The 16,609-nt window shown below is 52.4% G+C and overlaps 1 protein-coding gene across 5 annotated transcripts in view; it reads right to left on the bottom strand.

The window, feature by feature from the left end:
- Positions 1 to 314: 314 nt before the first annotated feature.
- The window catches only part of Cpne2 (copine 2), a 41,190-nt gene continuing 24,895 nt past the window's right edge, over positions 315 to 16,609 (bottom strand). For 4 of the 5 annotated variants that reach the window (XM_063247363.1, XM_003472074.5, XM_063247364.1 and 1 more), the window contains 6 exons: positions 15,486 to 15,619; positions 13,797 to 13,851; positions 10,600 to 10,651; positions 9,215 to 9,348; positions 2,088 to 2,324; positions 315 to 873 (listed from right to left, as the gene is read on the bottom strand). In XM_063247363.1, coding sequence (XP_063103433.1) covers positions 766 to 873; positions 2,088 to 2,324; positions 9,215 to 9,348; positions 10,600 to 10,651; positions 13,797 to 13,851; positions 15,486 to 15,619 — 720 coding nt within the window. In that variant the 3' untranslated portion in view covers positions 315 to 765. Of the gene's footprint in view, positions 874 to 2,087; positions 2,325 to 7,490; positions 7,633 to 9,214; positions 9,349 to 10,599; positions 10,652 to 13,796; positions 13,852 to 15,485; positions 15,620 to 16,609 lie in introns of those variants that run through there. The other variant, XM_063247365.1, reaches the window with a different exon arrangement.

Raw genomic sequence — 16,609 nt, 5'->3', positions numbered from 1 at the left:
GCAACAAATAATCTAGCTGGGTTTGGGGAGGAACATAGGTCATGGTGTGGCCCAAGAGGAAGAGGGAAGGGAGGAAGTGGGAGAGTTCGCTGGACCTTGCAGAAATACTGATGTGGGCTTGTACATTATTTTCATGCAGAAATATCAATGTGTACAATGAGCCACCTTCTGTACCAGTTTCACCATTGTCAGGAAATGCAGGTCCCCCACACAAGTGACTATCCCAGTTCCACAGACTTGCTAGGTAGCAGAAATGGATCTTCCAGTGATATTAAACCCATGGGGTCCCCACTGAAGAAGCAGCTTACACAGGGGCATCTGAAACTCCTTTATTACCCTGAGTATAACAAATAGGACATAGTCACAGTATAAAAAACAGCAGGAATTGGGTGCAGGCAATGACACAAAGTGTGCACCAGGGACACGTTCCTTTTTGCAGCTAGTTATTGGACAAAGCCAGTTATGACTGTAAAAATTTTATTCTTTTTAATAACAATAATTCCACTAAAATTATACAAAGTACATTCAATACTTAAGGGCAGCAAGGGGGATGGGATGGGGAGGAAGCTGGTTTGCCAGTTTGGCTTGGAAGCATCATCAGTTGACTTGGACACAGCCCAGCTAGGCTGGGGGTGGGTGGGGACCAAGGTCTGATTGTAAAAAATAAAAATGTGGATTGGTAAAAAATGCCACCCACAAGGAAGCAGGGTGAGCATGCACGTTCCTGGGGAGGGTGGCATGCTTCTGCTGCTGCTAGGCACGGGCTCAGGCAGGCTCCAAGTTGGTGGGGGGCAGGTTTTTATGCTTGAAATACTGTACAACTTGTTGGGGCAGCTCCGCCAGCACAGCTTTGGCCAGAGTCTCTTTTGCTGCCTGCAGGGTCCAGGGCATGGTAGGGAGGAGAGAAAACAAAGATTAATGAACAGAGATTGGGAGGGGCATGGTGCCCAGACAGCTGTGACAGCGGGCTACAGAGGACAGATTTTGGGCTGACAGGCTGGGAAGTTTAAAAACTGGTGGCTCTCACCCCTGCCTGTGCCTGAATCTCACCACAGCAGTGTCTTCCTTGACATTTAATAGAACACACCTTGTGCACTGGAGATGTCTGAGAATAGCGTTTTAGCTTGAATTTGCCAGTGGGAGGCTTTTAGGGGGAAGAGATGCTGCACAGCCTACTCAACTGCCAAGTTTCCTGAGCTTCTCCATGACTGGAGGCTGTGACTGGTTTGCTGCTGAACAGCCAGGCACGCAGAGGCACTTGGTCATGTCCCAGGCATGAATGGGTGATCAGTGTCCAGAGTTTGTCCTCAGGAACCTAATGCTCCAGAGGAAGGCGCCATCTCCAGAAAATCCCAAGGATTCTAGACTGAGATGTCTAGAATCTGTCTGGACTGGGACCCCTCTTGCTGACACAAGCTGCCAGAATCTAAGCTATAGCATTCTGAGGCTTAGAGGGGTCAAATGGAGCAAGAGGTCACGGAACCTCTGGTCAGATGGAAGGTTGGGACCAGGATGGCCACGCTCGGGTGGATCTAAGACACTGCTCCCCTGTGGGGCTCTTCATGGACCTGGCTACCAGCCCCAACCTCCTTGTGGACAGACTTGGGATCAGTGCAAATAAGGCAAGAGTCACCTCCAGGCACATCCCCCTTGCCAAGAACTTAGGGGAGAGGCCAGCCTAAAGCCAATCCTTACTTTTTGTCTCTAGAGTGAGGGGCTGGCTAAGATGTAAAGCAGGAAAGTCTGTCCCCTCCTATGACCTTGGCCATAGCCCCTCCATCTGCCTTGAAACGCTTCACCTCACAAGGTCAGCTCCTCATTTAGGACCCCTGTCAGAGGTCTGCTGTCCAGGTCCCCTGCTGGGAGTCCTGGTCCAGACAGGCTCCTGGCATATGTTTCCATGGCTTACAGAAGCCAGTGGGAGGCCTAACACAGCACCAGTGCACTGCAGGCAGTCAGGGAGTCACTGGGGCTGAGGAGGAAGAGACTACGGTTAAACCAGTCAGTCTCAAGACTTCTATCCTCAACTGGGAGCCATGGTTGCTGGGGCCCTGGGACCACCCCTCCTGGCCCAGACTCCCACTCACATTGCGGAACTCTCGAAAGGGCACGAATTGCACAATGTCACGGGCTGCTTCCTCGCCAGTGTAGGAGCGAAGCCTGCGGCTGTCCCCGTCTAGAAACTCCATGGCAGCAAAGTCAGCATTGCCCACACCCACGATGATGATAGACATGGGCAGCTTGGAAGCCTGCACCACCGCGTGCCGCGTCTCCTCCATGTCACTGATGACACCATCCGTGATGATGAGTAGGATGAAATATTGCTGCAGGGAGGAGTCAGTGGGGCACTCAGCAAGGCCCTGAGGCTCCTGGAACTCCTTTTCCTTCTTCCTTCCCCCTGCTCCCATCGTTTCGCTCTTGGGAGGAAGGCAGCAGCCAAATCCCAGAATCCTGCCTCCTTGGGTTCCCTGCCCTATAGGCCTAGTGACAGAAGCATAGAAAGCACTCCTGCCTGTCTGTCACCTCACACTCCCTTGTTCTGCCAGCCACTACAACACGGGATTCTGGGCAGCTGGCCTAACATGCCAGGCCTCAGTTTCTTCATCTGCACACAGGAGATCACTGCTCAAAGAAATAACATTCTTGAGTCAGGCATGGTAATCCCACTACTGGAGAGACTGAGGCAGGAGGATTGCAAGTCCAAGTCCAATCTGGGGCAAGCAGCAAGACTTTATCTCCAAATAAAATTTACAAAAGGGCTGGGGATGTTTCTTGGTGGCAGGATGCTTGCCTAGCATGCTTGAGGTCCTTTTAAGTCCTAACACACACACACACACACACACACACACACACACACACACACAGAAGGAAGAAAAAATCATGCCTCCATACTTGTCATTAGCTTCATTCCGAGAGACTCTGGCTTGTACAGAAAGCCTTATTTTGGCTGACAGACACTGGGGCAGAAACACCCCTTTGTAAGCCCCCATCCATTCTTACTCAGTATAAGCAGGGGACACCTCACAGGGGCTAAAAGCAAGTCCTATGGGCAAAGGCTCTCATAAGTTGATGTGGGTCACCTCCCAGACGTGGCATTGGACAGGACCATGAAATCAGGGCAGGAAGAGCCTGCCCTACTAGCAGACCCAGCAGTGGTCTTTCCAGTCTACAGACTGTTAGGAGGCAGCCTCACTTTGGTGCTAGTGTCTTTAATCCCATTAACACTTTCAAACCTTCCTTAGTAGCAGCAGATAAAAGGCAAAAGGTTCACAGCTTTAGGAGGCAATGTGTTCAGCTGCACTCTCATATCACTGTCCTCTTGGTTCTATTTAATTTTGTCATTACCCTCTGTTATACAGTGAGATACAATGTTTCTTTTTTTTTTTATTGGTACCAGGGATCAAACTCATGACTGCCTGCTTGCAAGGCAGGCGCTTATGCTGCTGAGCTAAATCCCCAGCCCCAATACAATGTTTCTTTATAAATTATGTCAATAAGCCTGGCGTGACATTACACACTTGTAATCCTGGCACTCAGGAGGCTGAGGCAGGAGATCACCATGAGTTCAAGGCCAGCCTGACCCTGTCTCAAATAAATAAAGCAAGACCCTTTCTCAAAGTCAGAAAAAAAAAAAACATACTGAATAATTAGTGTGAGTGATGAGGAGATAAAATATAAACAGTGGCAGTTGTGGGGAGGGTGAATGAAGTTCAAGAAACTCATAGGACAGAAGGTCTCACATGTGGGCCCACAGCCCCTGGATGGGTGGCACCACATTCCCACCCCTCCCCTGTCCCTAGCAACTTCTGGCCTTTTTTCAGGAAACAGTTTTTCCTATCCATAAAATAGAGAAGCCCTTGTGATGCTAGGATTCTCTGAGGGCTTTGAACTTCTAGATTGACCCTTTTGGGTGTCAGAGTAGAAAATGGACCTGTCAAGGTCATAGAGCTAAGGAGGGCTAAAGTGACCCCAGGTAAGCCCAGGCCACATTCTCATCCAGCAAAATTATTTACTCCCTAGGCAACCCACAGAAGCTACAAGCTCAGCCCTTTCCTGTCTGTGCCCTAAGTATAAACTGTGCAGGGAAGCATGGGATGAGCCAATGAGACACAGGCTCTGCCATCCTCACCCCAGCTCTAGACAGCAGTAGTCCAGCTCTGGCACTGTGCCTTTAAGAGACCAATCCCTTTGCTGGGATACCTGTTGCCATGGAAATAGCAGCCTGAATCCTGCAGTGGAGGGCTGCTGCTGCCATCCCCCAATCCCTGGTTTGGGGGGCCTCACAAATTCATCTAGGCCCTGTCCCCTTACAGTGTACCACTGTTACAGAGACCCTTCTTCCCTTAGGTGGCTCTTAACCACACTCTCATCCCACTAAAATTAGCCCGGGGCAGTACTTCTGGGGCACCTGGGTTGGCAGGAGGCAGGCACAAAGAGGCCTGACAATGAGGGAAGAAAAGAATGCTGGACTGTGATCTGATGGACTCCACCAGTCAGTGAATAGGACCTGTCTCCAAGGCCCTGGCAGCACTGACATGCAGTTCCACTCTCGTTGTGTGGCTCTCTCAGCTCCTGGCTCCTGTTTCAATCAGTCATGTGCTTCAGGAAGCCAGGGCTCCTTCCCTGCCTGCAGTCCCCATCCGAGGGATGGAGTGCAGACAGGCCCAGGTTCCTGCAGGATTATGGATACCAGTGAACAGGCCATGGGAACTACACAATGACAGTGTGGCAGACCCTCCCTGTCTGTTTCCATTGTGAGTCTCATCATGAGCTGTCGGGCTCAGAAAGGTTAAGTGATTTGTTAAGGCCCCACAGCCAGGAAGTGCTAGTCCAGATTCAAGCCCAAGTCCATTTAACCCCACAGTTGGAGCTCTTTCCTTGATGTCCCTTTTGCTACCCACTGGCACTAGTGGCCTGTCATGGTTAGCCTGGCTGGAAGCAACCTCTCCTCTCACCCAGGACTCTCGTGTCTGAGGGCCTGCAGAGCCAGGACAGCAGCCTGCATGGCCAGGATAGCAGTCTGGCTGTGAATCTTCATTGCTGTGGTACCTGCACCATGTGCCCAGGCTTGGGGTCAGCAGCCTGGGCAGCCTTGGCAGTGAAAGTGCAATTGATGAGTTTCTTGCCCAGGTTTCTTGCCCAGCCTGGAAGGAATCAGGGCTGCCTGTAGCCTCACCTATTCATTACCACCCAGGAACCACAGCCCAGCACCTAGACAGACCAAAGGGGAGGCGTGAGGGTCCACGGTTAGGGAGAATGCAGGGGGAAATAGGGCAGGGTTTTGCAGAGGCTTTGCAGGCTCTGCTCTCCCCACTGACTGCCCTGGCCACCGGCCTACCCCGGTGTTCTGCCTCTAATTTCCTTCCTGGTTATTTCCCTCTGCCTGGGGACCTTTCCCAGTCACAGCTCCAAGACCTAGCTGAGTGTTGCCTTCTCTGTCCCAAACACGTGAAACTTCTTGGTTCCCTGCAGCTCCAAAATTGTTTCCACTGCCCTTTGGGAGGGCTCCTCTGCACATTCCTCCCCAAGCCCTGAGCTCTCCCTAGGACAACCCTATGTACCCTCGCTGCATCTCATGGGTCTAGCACCCTGTCCAGAACTCAGGAACAAATCCAACCCATCAAGTTGACTTTCCCAACTCAAATCCCTGAACAGTGTAAGGATGGAGTATCTCTTTCCTCTTCCCAGGGGTTCTTCAAGACTTCTAGAGCTACAAATAGCTGCTTACTCTAATGCATGTAACATGTGATTACATTTGTAAGACACTGACTTGACCATAACAGTTCTAGGCAGAGTCTGCAGAAGCTGTGCTCCCCACTAGCTTATTTCTGAGAAGCTGGCTGACAAGGGCCCTCAGGATGGGAGTGGAGAAAATCCCCAGAGTGCTGGCTGCTTATGGCTCTTCCTTCACTGGAACAGGAGTTGCCTAGGTTGCTAACCAGGAAAGGATTATGAATAGCAAGGCCTGGGTCTTGGGAGACAAAGCAGAGCAAAAGATAAAGGACCATGACAGAAGTTCCCCTAGCCCGTCCAATCCTGCTTACTACCCTTCAGAGGGCCCCCACAACTCCCCTCAGGAGAAAATCAAGACTCTTTAATGGCTCCCAAGGTCCCTACCTTTCCAACTTCACAGCCCTCTTACACTACACGCCTTCTCTTCTGCCAGTTACTCATATGCCAAGCCCTCTGCTGGGACAGTCCACACATACATCCTCCAGGAAGCTAACACCGAAGCACCTCGAGTCTCGGCTTGGATGCCCACTTTTCTAAGAAGCTTTCCCTGAGCTTTATCTGGCTAGAGGCCACCTCTGTGGTCATACAATGCACTGCCATCACAGTCACATGGTGTCACTGCTCATATCCCCACAGAAGGGCATAGCCCAGACCTCGCTCGCCATGCTCTCCCTGAGATGGGCAGAAACTTGCCAGAGAAGACATGTGTGGTGAATGAATTGGAGTCGCAGGCCTGCCTGGATCCTCTACCACCTCTCTCTGTTTCCTGTACAAGGGTGTATGTATATGTGCATATGTCTGGGGACAGGGAGGGTGAAGCTGCACCAAAGATTCCCCCTAAGCCAACACATGGCTGAACAAAAGGGTCAGATAACCCCACATACTTCCTTCTTCTATAGGCCTAACTGCTCGACATCATCCAATGCTAGCCTGAGAGGTGTCCCCAGAAATAGAAATAGCCACCAGGGAAGCACTTATTGTGTGCCAGGCACTGGGCTGAACAATTTATTTGCCCATCTACTTGAATTCTACCAATACTTCTGTAAGGCAGGTACTGCTTCTTATGTGAGGAAATAAGTTTGGAGCGCTCAAGCTGCCTGCCCTAGTCATACAGCCAGGAAGAGAGGGACATGGAATTTGAACCAGTTCAACGGGCCCCCTGCCCTACCTCTGGCACACCCTGAGATCAGGTATACTCTGATTCAGGAATTGCCGATGGCTGGGTCCCGAACCACAGAGTGGGAGACCAGTAGAGAGCCCTGGCCCCACTCTTCACAGCCCTGAGTTGCAGAAAGACGGTCCAAGGTCACATGGCCTGAATAGACAACAGCAGTTACCAAAGGGAGGCAACTAGGAGGAAGCTGGGAGCAGCAGAGAAGATAAAAAGAAAGTTTGGATGGCCAGAGGGTCTGGACCAGATGTCTCATGCTTAGGTCTCAGGTCCCTTTTCTTAGAGGCAGAGTCACGTTCTCCTCTCCAGAAGGCCCATGGCAGCCGTCCCCCAGGACACAGAAACAGCCTTTGTGCCAGGTGTAGTGGTGCATGACTGTAATCCCAGATACCCTAGAGGCAGTGGTTTGAGGATTGTAAATTCAAGGCCACCCTGGGCAACCTAGTGAGATCTTGTCTCAAAATAAAAGGATAGGGGATATAGCTCAGTAATACAATACTTGGGTTCAATCCGGAATACTTGGGGGAAAAAAAATAACAAAAAACACCTTTCCTGGTTTCCCCTAGGGTCCCAAACCCTCTCCAACCTGGGGTCTAGTGGACTCGGGCCTAGATCTTACAGGACTCCAGCTCCTGCTGGGTCCTCTCCAGGCAGGGCAGGTACAGCCGATGAGAGATCCTGGCACCAATGCTGGGCTGCATTCCTGTTCCCTGCTCCACTTGTGTCTCCTGGAGGAAAATACAGGCTTTGTTTTGAATCCCCCTGAGAGTTCAGGCTGCTAAGAGACTGGGTGGGGTGGTGGCCTGGCATCCTGATGGGAGGGAGTGGAAGCTGCCAGCTGCTGCAGGCGGCCCCTCTTGCTCTGTCCTCGCCAACCTGTTCTACTCCAAGCCTCCAGGAATTAACAAAAATGCCCCTCCTGGGCCTTCCTGAGCTATTGCTCATTTTGGGGGTCCAGATCCTCACCTCCCGCACCCCAGAGGCTCACTACTCCCGTTTCACTAGAGGGAAAGAGGCTGAGAGTGAGAAAGGGACTGGCCTGCGGTCTCAGCTGCCAAGGTCTGGGACTACAGCTGATGGATCAGTCTCACTCCCATGATGTGACCTGTACCGCTCCCTCCCCACACTGTGACTTCCTCCCTCCCTGGGCCCACCTCTGCACTTTGTGCTGTCTTTCCTAGACTACTTTCCACCGAATTCTCTGCTGGCCCGTCCTTTAAGTCTTTTAGATGCCAGTTTCTGTTACCTCATTTGATTCTAATAACACCCACCTCTAAACAGGTCCTGCTATTACTCGCATCTGTACTCGGCAGACAGTGGAGCACTGGGACTGGCCCTGGGCTCAAGGTGAGAGACGGTGGGGCCATGGCAATGGGTACATGGGGAAATCCAGGTCATATTTTAGAGTAGGGTTAAAAGTTCCAGCTTCCTTTCCCTTTCACTGGAAGTAGAAACCAAAAGGGGCTGGGTTTTGTTGAGGTCTCCCCATGGGTGGCAGCCAGGAGGGAAATGGACTCAAGTTTCCTTGGTCCAGACCAGAATCTGCCACTTCAGAGCTAGATGCCACCATATAGCTTGAGCCTGAAAAGCAGGCTGGAGACAGGGCCCGGCAAGTCCTACTTGTAGGACTTGCTGGTCAGTCAGGCCCAGTCACATCCCTGGAGTTGGGAGAGGACAGGGGTGATGTCAGGGACATTGTCCTCAGAAGAGGGGGAGAAGACCTTCAACTCAAGCTTCAGAGGAGACAAAGGCCACTCATGAGGGTGAGGCAGGGGGTCCAGGGAGGCCAAGGATTATCCTTTGCCATATATTCCAGATGCCACATCTCAGCCATGGTGGCCTCAGGCAAGCCACCATGGTGCTGACCTCATGACTCAGCCCTAGGCAGACCCAGACAGCTCTGTAACCCTCAGTGTTAGGCAGAGGCTGCTCCACTTGGACCCAGGTGATCTGAGAGGGATGGGGTCTCCTAGTGCCCATCTGTCCTGGGCATAGCAAGTACCTCACCCTAGGGAGGCTCCTTGTTTTCTACTAAGCATGTAGGAAACTGCTTTCTGAGTATGGGCTCTGGGAAGCTGGGACCCAGCCAGCTGAGCTTAGCTTGTTACTGAACAGGTAAACCAAGGCATCATTTCATCTAGACATTTAGAATCAAGGGAAGGTAGACCATCCCCCTTGTCAGCCCTGGGAAAGCAGGCGGGCAGGAGGGCAGAAAGCGCAGACCCCAGCCCAGCCCTCCCTTGTGTCAGGCAGGTGCCCAGCCACAGCCAGTCCCATCCTTGCAGGTGCATGCCTGAGCCGCCTACTCACCGTGGCCGTTTGCTGCTGTGTGGCCTGAGCCGCGAACCGGGCCACGTGGTTGACAATCGGGGAGAAATTGGTGGGGCCATAGAAGCGGATGTGGGGCAGGCAGGCTGAGTATGCCTGGGCGATACCGTCTACGCCTAGCTCAGAAGGAGAGTCCACGTCAGGGCAAAACCCATCACCCACCCCCAGCCCTGAGCCTCTTGCTCATACGTCACCGCTGCTGAGGTAATGCCAGGAGACCGGAAGCCCCAAGGGTAGAGCAAGGTGGTAAAAATCCAGAGCCCTGAATGTAAAGCCACTGAGCTGGAATCCTGCCTGGGCTACTTCCTGGCTGTGGGTCCTGTCTCCTTGTCTGTTGGTGGCACTGATAATCTACAGACTAGGGCGAAGGTATGATGGGTCCAACAGGCTCTTCCCAGAGAAGGGGCTTGACAAAGCCTGCAGTGACTAGGGGAAGCCATGTGGACATCCACTCTGGATACTCTCTCCAGTGTTGGCGTGAGGTGGGGACACGGTAGGTGCTCAATAATAGCTGCTGTTACGAGCCCACAAGTATTCCACTGCCCTGTGCTCCTGCCTAGAAGGCCTTTGATCAGGGCAGAAGTTGCTTAACAAAGTCTCTGGAGATCAACCCCAAAACCAGACAGATCCCTGCAGGAGCACAAGGCCACATGTCTAGATGTCCATGGTTTCCAAGTTACAACAATGCCCCAAGCTGGAAATACTCCATGAATTTTCTGAATACAAATCTGGCGAGGCTTTGTATCCCGAGGGCAGGTAGAAGCTATGGCCTAAGCCAAACCCTAGCCAGTAGGGCCTCGAGATGGTGGGCCTCTTCCAGGTGGGGCCTCGTGGGTCCCCTCCCTTATCCTTCTCTCTCAGTTGCTGGGAGGCTCAGAAATTCTCAGAGGCCCAAAGCAGGGTGAACATTCATCCCATTCACTGCCCAGCCCTGCCTCCACCTTCCATGGCTTTTCCTGAAGGGCTAGAGAGCAAGCTGGGCCTCCCAACAAGGGAGCGAGACGGGCAGCAGGGAAAGATGTGTGATGTGTCCTCCTCCTCCTAGTTTGTTCAGCCTTCCTGTCAGTTGCTCCCTGTCATTCTCCCCTGGCCACCCAGGGAAATAAGGTAAGCAGGGCTCACAACTCCTGGGCCAAGTAAGAGGGCAAAGGCTCTCTCAGGCCCTGTAGCCAGGAAATGGCAGCAGCTGGCCTTGAACCCAGTATTGTCTGACTCCAAACTCTAGCTCATCCCCACCTGTCATTCTGAACAAGTGTGACAGGAAGGGGATACAAGAGAGGGACAGAAATCTGCATCCTGGCTCCTTCACCCAGACAGATGGCCAGGCCACTGCACACCTAGGGCAGACACAGGCAGGATACACTCACCTGAACAGAAAGGGTTGGTGGGGTTGAAGTTGATGGCAAATTCGTGGGAGACCTGAAATGTAAAGGACATGCTAAGTTGGGAGCATCTTGGCCCAAATCTGGCCCAGGACCCCTGTTGTTATGCTGAGGTCCCTTGGAAGCCACCTGGCTTTTTACCCTACCTGCCCCTAGGTTGCTGATCCTCCACATCAGCTTCTGCCTCCACCTCAGACACCACACACTCACTCCATTATAGGGAAACTGAGGCCTTATGTAGAGCCTGGTATAGCTCTGGGTTACTGTAAGCTGGCAATGCCCCGTAGACTGTGGGGCTGAAGAGCCCTGGGAAATGGCCTCTTCATCCTCATGGCCACTGTGTGAGGATCATAATTACAGGGCCACTTGCTCAGGCTTTTTAGATCTTAGCAGGAAGAAAGACTCAGGAGGAAATCTCCCTCACCTAGGATTAGTGACACTGACCCCTCAGATCTGGACTAGGGTCTAGGGGTTCAGTGGTGTAACAGGGCCAATGTGGGAGCATGTGAAACTGTGGCAGTCAGTTTCCTGGGGGATGGATCCCATGTGCCTACCCTAGCCTAGTGGGTTATAAAGGACTCAAGAGCCAGTAGGGCCACTCACTGGGCTGGATCTCAAACCCATTCTGCCAATAAATACTGCACACCTATAATATGCCAGGACCCAGCTCTTACCCCTAGAGGTCACAAGCAAATCACAGGTCTGAGAAGACAACACCCAGGGCAGGGAGAAGCCCTGTGGGTGTAGTCAGGAAGCGTTCCCATGGAACAGGAACTCCAAGCTGAGAAGCAGTAGGGAAACCCAGTGAAAGGGGCAACCAGCAGGGCACAGACCGTGCGCAAAGTACAAAGGTCAGCTTGGTGTGGCAGGAGCAAGGTGAGTTAAATGAGGGGGTGAGGGGCAAGGAGGGCTGGGCCTGGCTGGCTTCCGCACTAGGACAGGTGGGACAGAATATCTGTGTCCCTCTTGGCACTGCTGGGCACTTAGCCTGGCCAAACCCCAACTTCCCCAGTGTTGCCCTGTGACATTTCCAAGGAGGTTTCTGCTCAAGAAAACATCTCATTCAGCCGAGTTCTTTGAAAGCTGGCTGGTGTCCTAGCAACAGGCTCGTGCTGGGCCTAGCCATACAAGCCTACCCTGCCCCCCATGTGGCATCCCTGTGTTTACCCAGAGGCTGGCTAGGGCCCCACAGGACTGGACTGCAGACTGCACAAAGCCAGGTGCCCACTCAGAGCCACTCTTTGCAATTCTAGGTGTCAAATGGGCTCTCCAGAGAAATCAGGAGGCAGAAGCTCATTCTATTAACGTGGGCAGACAAGGGGGCACTTCAGAGACAAATATGCAGAGTTATGCCCTCTGTGCCCACCCCTACAGGCTGCTCAGGCAACAAATGTAGGGAGAACTGTCTGCATCTATTTGCCCACCTGGAATCCAGGCCCACACGGTGAAGGTGTCCTTGGGCAAGTCCCACTGGGCCCTGAGCCCTGGTTTTTTCACCTGTAAAATGTGACAGTGCTGCCTTTCCCTGACTGCAGTGAGCTCTCCAGTTTTCTGGTCTTTGTCTCACTGAATTCCTGCTCTGGGTCACCTGACACCCCCCTTCTGCCGCAGGTCCATGGCACCCACGCCCAAAGGACCCCTCTTTTACCTCTACCTCTCTCTCTCCTGGCTCCTTCCCAGCTCCTGACTGTGTGTCTGGCTTCTCCTCCTCCTGCACACTCACCATCTCCATGCTCCATGCAAGCCCTTGCCCACCCTGACAGGCCTGTGCCATGGTGGCTTCTCCTTGAGGTTAAGGAAGTGATGGGTCCCTTCTGGGACCTGCTACAATGCCCTCCTGGTGCAAACATCAACAAATGGGTAACAAGGCCTATACTTCATCAGTTTTGGGTGACAATTAAATGAAGCCAAGAAGGCAGGTGGTGCTCTGTGCAGAACCTTCTAGGGACTCATTAATGCTACTTCTAATTGCTCTGCTTTCTGGAGCTTCTGTACTGTTCTACCTTCTGATTTGCTCCCTGCCCCCGCCAGGCTGCCACAGTCCCACTTCCTGAGCAGGTCCTGCTCACCACTGCGTCTCAACCTCACCTACCAAAGTGCTTGTCATCAGCCCAGAAAGCCTGGCCTCTGCTTCTGCCCTGTGATCCACAACCTCCACCTCATCACCTCCCCTTGCCTGCAAAGCCCGGCCCATCCCCCATCTCAGTGGGTGACATCAGCCCCATCCAGCACCCAGCTGGAAATCTGGTGGCCTTGACCTGCACCCATTTAATCACCAGTCATCCTGTTGACTTCTCTCCATCCCCATCCCACCTCACTTACCCTCATCCCTCCCAGGCTCCAATTAGGTTATGACCCCAGGTGGCCTCCATTGCTCATTGATACCCCTGTATCTCTCTCCTTGAGCAACTCCAGTGGAGATTCACTCACACATTGATTCCTGGGGCTCCCTCTCCCTTGAAAGTACCCCCTCCCCCATGCCACCCAAGTCACTGTGCAAATGCCTACTTCTCCTCCAGGCACAGACCCTGTCTCCTCCAGAAAGCCTTCCCTGATGCCTCAGGCTAGGTTAGGCCCCCTCCCTTGAGCTTCCCCCAGACCTGTGCTGCCCCATCTCAGCATCCAAACCCTGCTTATCATTAGGAATACTGGACTGAACACACAAGGCCCTGTTCAGTTTGAATTTCAGATAATAACAAGCACTTTTTTGATGCAATATGTGGCATATGCCCCATGTAATATTCAGCACAAATTTATACTTCAGAACATCATTCTGGGGATTTTTTGTTTTGTTGTTTTTCTGAGACATGGTTTTGCTATGTAGTTCAGGCTGGCTTTGAACTCACAGCAATTCTCTTGCTTCTGCCTCGTGAGTACTAGGATCACAGGAGTTCAACACCACACCTGGCTTCATTGTGATGTAAAATTCAGATGTCCCCAGGTACGCTGCACTATTTGCTGAATCTACCTGCCCTATCTGATTTCCCTTCTGCACCGCAGAATGAGCAGAGGTACACATGTTACTCCAGGCAGGGTCCCATGCTAGGAGGAGCAACTGAGACAAGAGCTGGTAGCTGGCAGGGCACCTGGCTCCCTGTAGGACCTCCAAAATTAACAGAGAGACTATACACACACACACACACACCATACAACCAGAGGCAACCAACACTGGCTCCACTCACCTTCCAGTCTGGGGGTAGCTGGGCCCCAAATCCTAGAGCCGGAAACATCTTATCACTAATTAGAGAGGAGAGGAGAACAACATGTCACATCTGGGCCATCCTCCCATGCTGTCCCCTGCTGACCCCCACCCAGGGGAGCTTTCTGCCTTGCACATTTCTGGGGGCAGAAGGACAAGCTCATCACATCTAGAGAAAGCTAGGCTATTCTGTGTGCAGAGCCCAAATCTACCTCTGGGTAGCACCTGGCTTAACTGTACCCATAGCAGACATTGTTAATCAATAACAGCACTTCTAACCAGTGGGCCTGGGTGTAGTTTCTAGGTCTCTCTTCAACCAAGGTCCCAGCCAGCTACAAAACCAAGGTTATCATGAAAGCCGAGTGCAATGGCTCCAGTCTCTCAGCCTCCTGTTTATGGCTGGAGAAGTTCTAAAATGAGAACTCTGAGTGGGCACTCAAGTGCCTTCATTGCTGGCATGAGAGCCTAGTTTTACCTTCTACCTGTCTCTCACAATTCACTCCCCTCGCCTTTGCCTCCGGCCACTTGCACTTCCTGCAACATGCAGGGTGCTATTAACTCAGCTTCAATTCCGAGGTGCCTCTACCTGCAACAGTTGGCCTCATTCTACTCCCTACTGCAAACTCTTACTTTGTCCTCTATGACTCAGTCAAAATGGACCTTTCTCTCTCTCTGTGGGTCTCTCTGATACCCAATATTGCCTCTCTCTTTGTGCTCCCATGGCTCCTGCCCCACATGGAAACTGGTCTCTCAGAGCTCCAGTGATTTTCTCTCTCTCTCCTGTCCTCTGAGAGCAGAGGACATCTGTTCATATGTTCTACACACATTTATTGAGGCTCCCGCTGGTTGCCACTGGAGAACAAACTGTCAGCAGCCAAAGCAGAAGCAAGCGGCCCATGGAATGTGTTGGGCAGGAGGTGACTGTGGCCCCAATTCAGTGTCCTGGGCTCTCAGGGGCCTTGAGAAGTCCGCATGCCCACAAGATGGCTTGCTACAGAGGCCAAGTGGTCAAGTGGACACCAGAGTCTCTGGATGGTAATATTGTGAAGATAGGACTCCCATTTCCCTTGCTCTGCAGGCTGTACCTCTCTTAATGTGGCCTGATGGACACTGGTTATCACACTCACTCTCTTAAGGAGGCCCAGTGCACACTGGATTCCCAAACCTGCTCTCCCTGTATCTCCTTCCTCCCCTGCAGCCTCTTGTACCCCCAACCCGGAGGTCCCCACATAGCATAGTCATGGGGAGAGGGTCTAGCATGCTACCTGCTCCTTGAGACCCCAGAAGGAGTGGGGATTGTGAGGTTGGAGTATCTGGCTTTCTAGAACCCTGATCTGCAAACATTTGGACAAATTCCTGGCTCCCACTCCTAGCCTCTATTTCCCCAAGTCTCGAAGGAGCTGCAGCAACAACAAACTAGTGTTATCTTCTGTGCTGACTCATTTCCTTACTGGTGACTCGTGTGAAGAAGGATCTGGCTTGAGTCTGGGATCGGCAGTTAAGAGTACAGCAATCAATTAGCCATGTCTGCTACAGGTAAAGAAGGGACAAATCAGAATGCACGCCACAGGCTGATGTTCCTGCGCTTGCAGACCTCTGGGTCCCCTCTGAAAAGCTTAGCCTCCCAGCTGAGTGAACCCAGCTGACCTTCCAAACCCCTCTCCAAGCTCACCTGTCATAGTCCTGAATGATTTGCCCCACAGCCCAGATGGCCGACAGGTATTCATTAGTACCCATGGGGTTGATATAGTGCAAAGATGAAGGGTCCAGGGGATTCCCGTTGGAAGCTGTGAAGTCTATTCCAACCTGCAGAGTGAGAGTTAGGAGAAGATACCCAGAGCAACCAGTGACCTCAGCTCCCCATCCTACTCCCAGGAATAGGACATGCTGATGGGACCTGGGAAGCCCACTCTTCTTCCAGGCCCACTGCCCCATAAGATGACATGAAACCTAGGATCTAACTATATTATTGTGTCACTCTGCTCTAATACCATTCATGGCTCCCTGTTGCCTAAGCATTAAGCCCAATGCCCAAACAAAATACTCGACTGATGTACAGCCAAAGATCCCTTTTTCTCCAGAGCCCAAACCATCTATCCCACTGTCCCTCAGTTGAGGATGGGAGACCCAGGCTTCCTGGCAGGGCTGTGTCTGTCCCTGCAGTCAGCTGGTACTCACAGTGGATGACTTATCCAGTTTAGGGTTGGGTACAGCACATAGAGCTGGTGCTCAATGGGGACTCAGAGAGGTGGACAAGGATCAGGGATCTCCTTGTCTTCTCTGCCCCAAGGAGATTCCAGCCCAGCCCCAAGAGGGACAGCACAGGGTGGGTGAGCATGGCCCCTGCCCAGCAGGGGAGAAGCAGGGTGGGGCTAGGGAAAGAAGGCTGCTCTGGACTTTGGTCACTTTAGGGGGAGACACCATGACATCCTCATGCTGCTGGAGGGCCCCCGAAGTGGGGTTGGCAAGTTCTAGTCCTAGAGGGATGCCGTAGAGCACCATGGAGAGCCTGGCACAGAGGAGCTCACCATACATTTATCAAATGGACAACCCCATCCCCTCTAGCCTGGAGGCATGGGGAAGGCCTGGCCTTTCTGCAGAGAAGGAGATGGAGAAGAAAGGGGTTAGAGATCAGCTACGCCAATCTCCTGACTCTGTGTGGCCCTGCAATGTTCCCAGCCCCCTGGAATCCAGTGGTGGCAGCAGGAGGCAGTGGGAAAAGTGAGTGTAGCAGGCATCTATGGCTCTTCTTTTCTGGCCCTGAGGATATGGGAGGGCAAAAGAACAGGTGAGTGG

The sequence above is a fragment of the Cavia porcellus genome, unplaced genomic scaffold, assembly GCF_034190915.1.
Source record: "Cavia porcellus strain 051 isolate PalLab524CR breed Dunkin Hartley unplaced genomic scaffold, mCavPor4.1 scaffold_4, whole genome shotgun sequence".
NCBI classification, from domain to species: Eukaryota; Metazoa; Chordata; class Mammalia; order Rodentia; family Caviidae; genus Cavia; species Cavia porcellus.
Note: the sequence above shows the minus strand (reverse complement) of the source record. Positions and strands in the feature narration are given on the sequence as shown.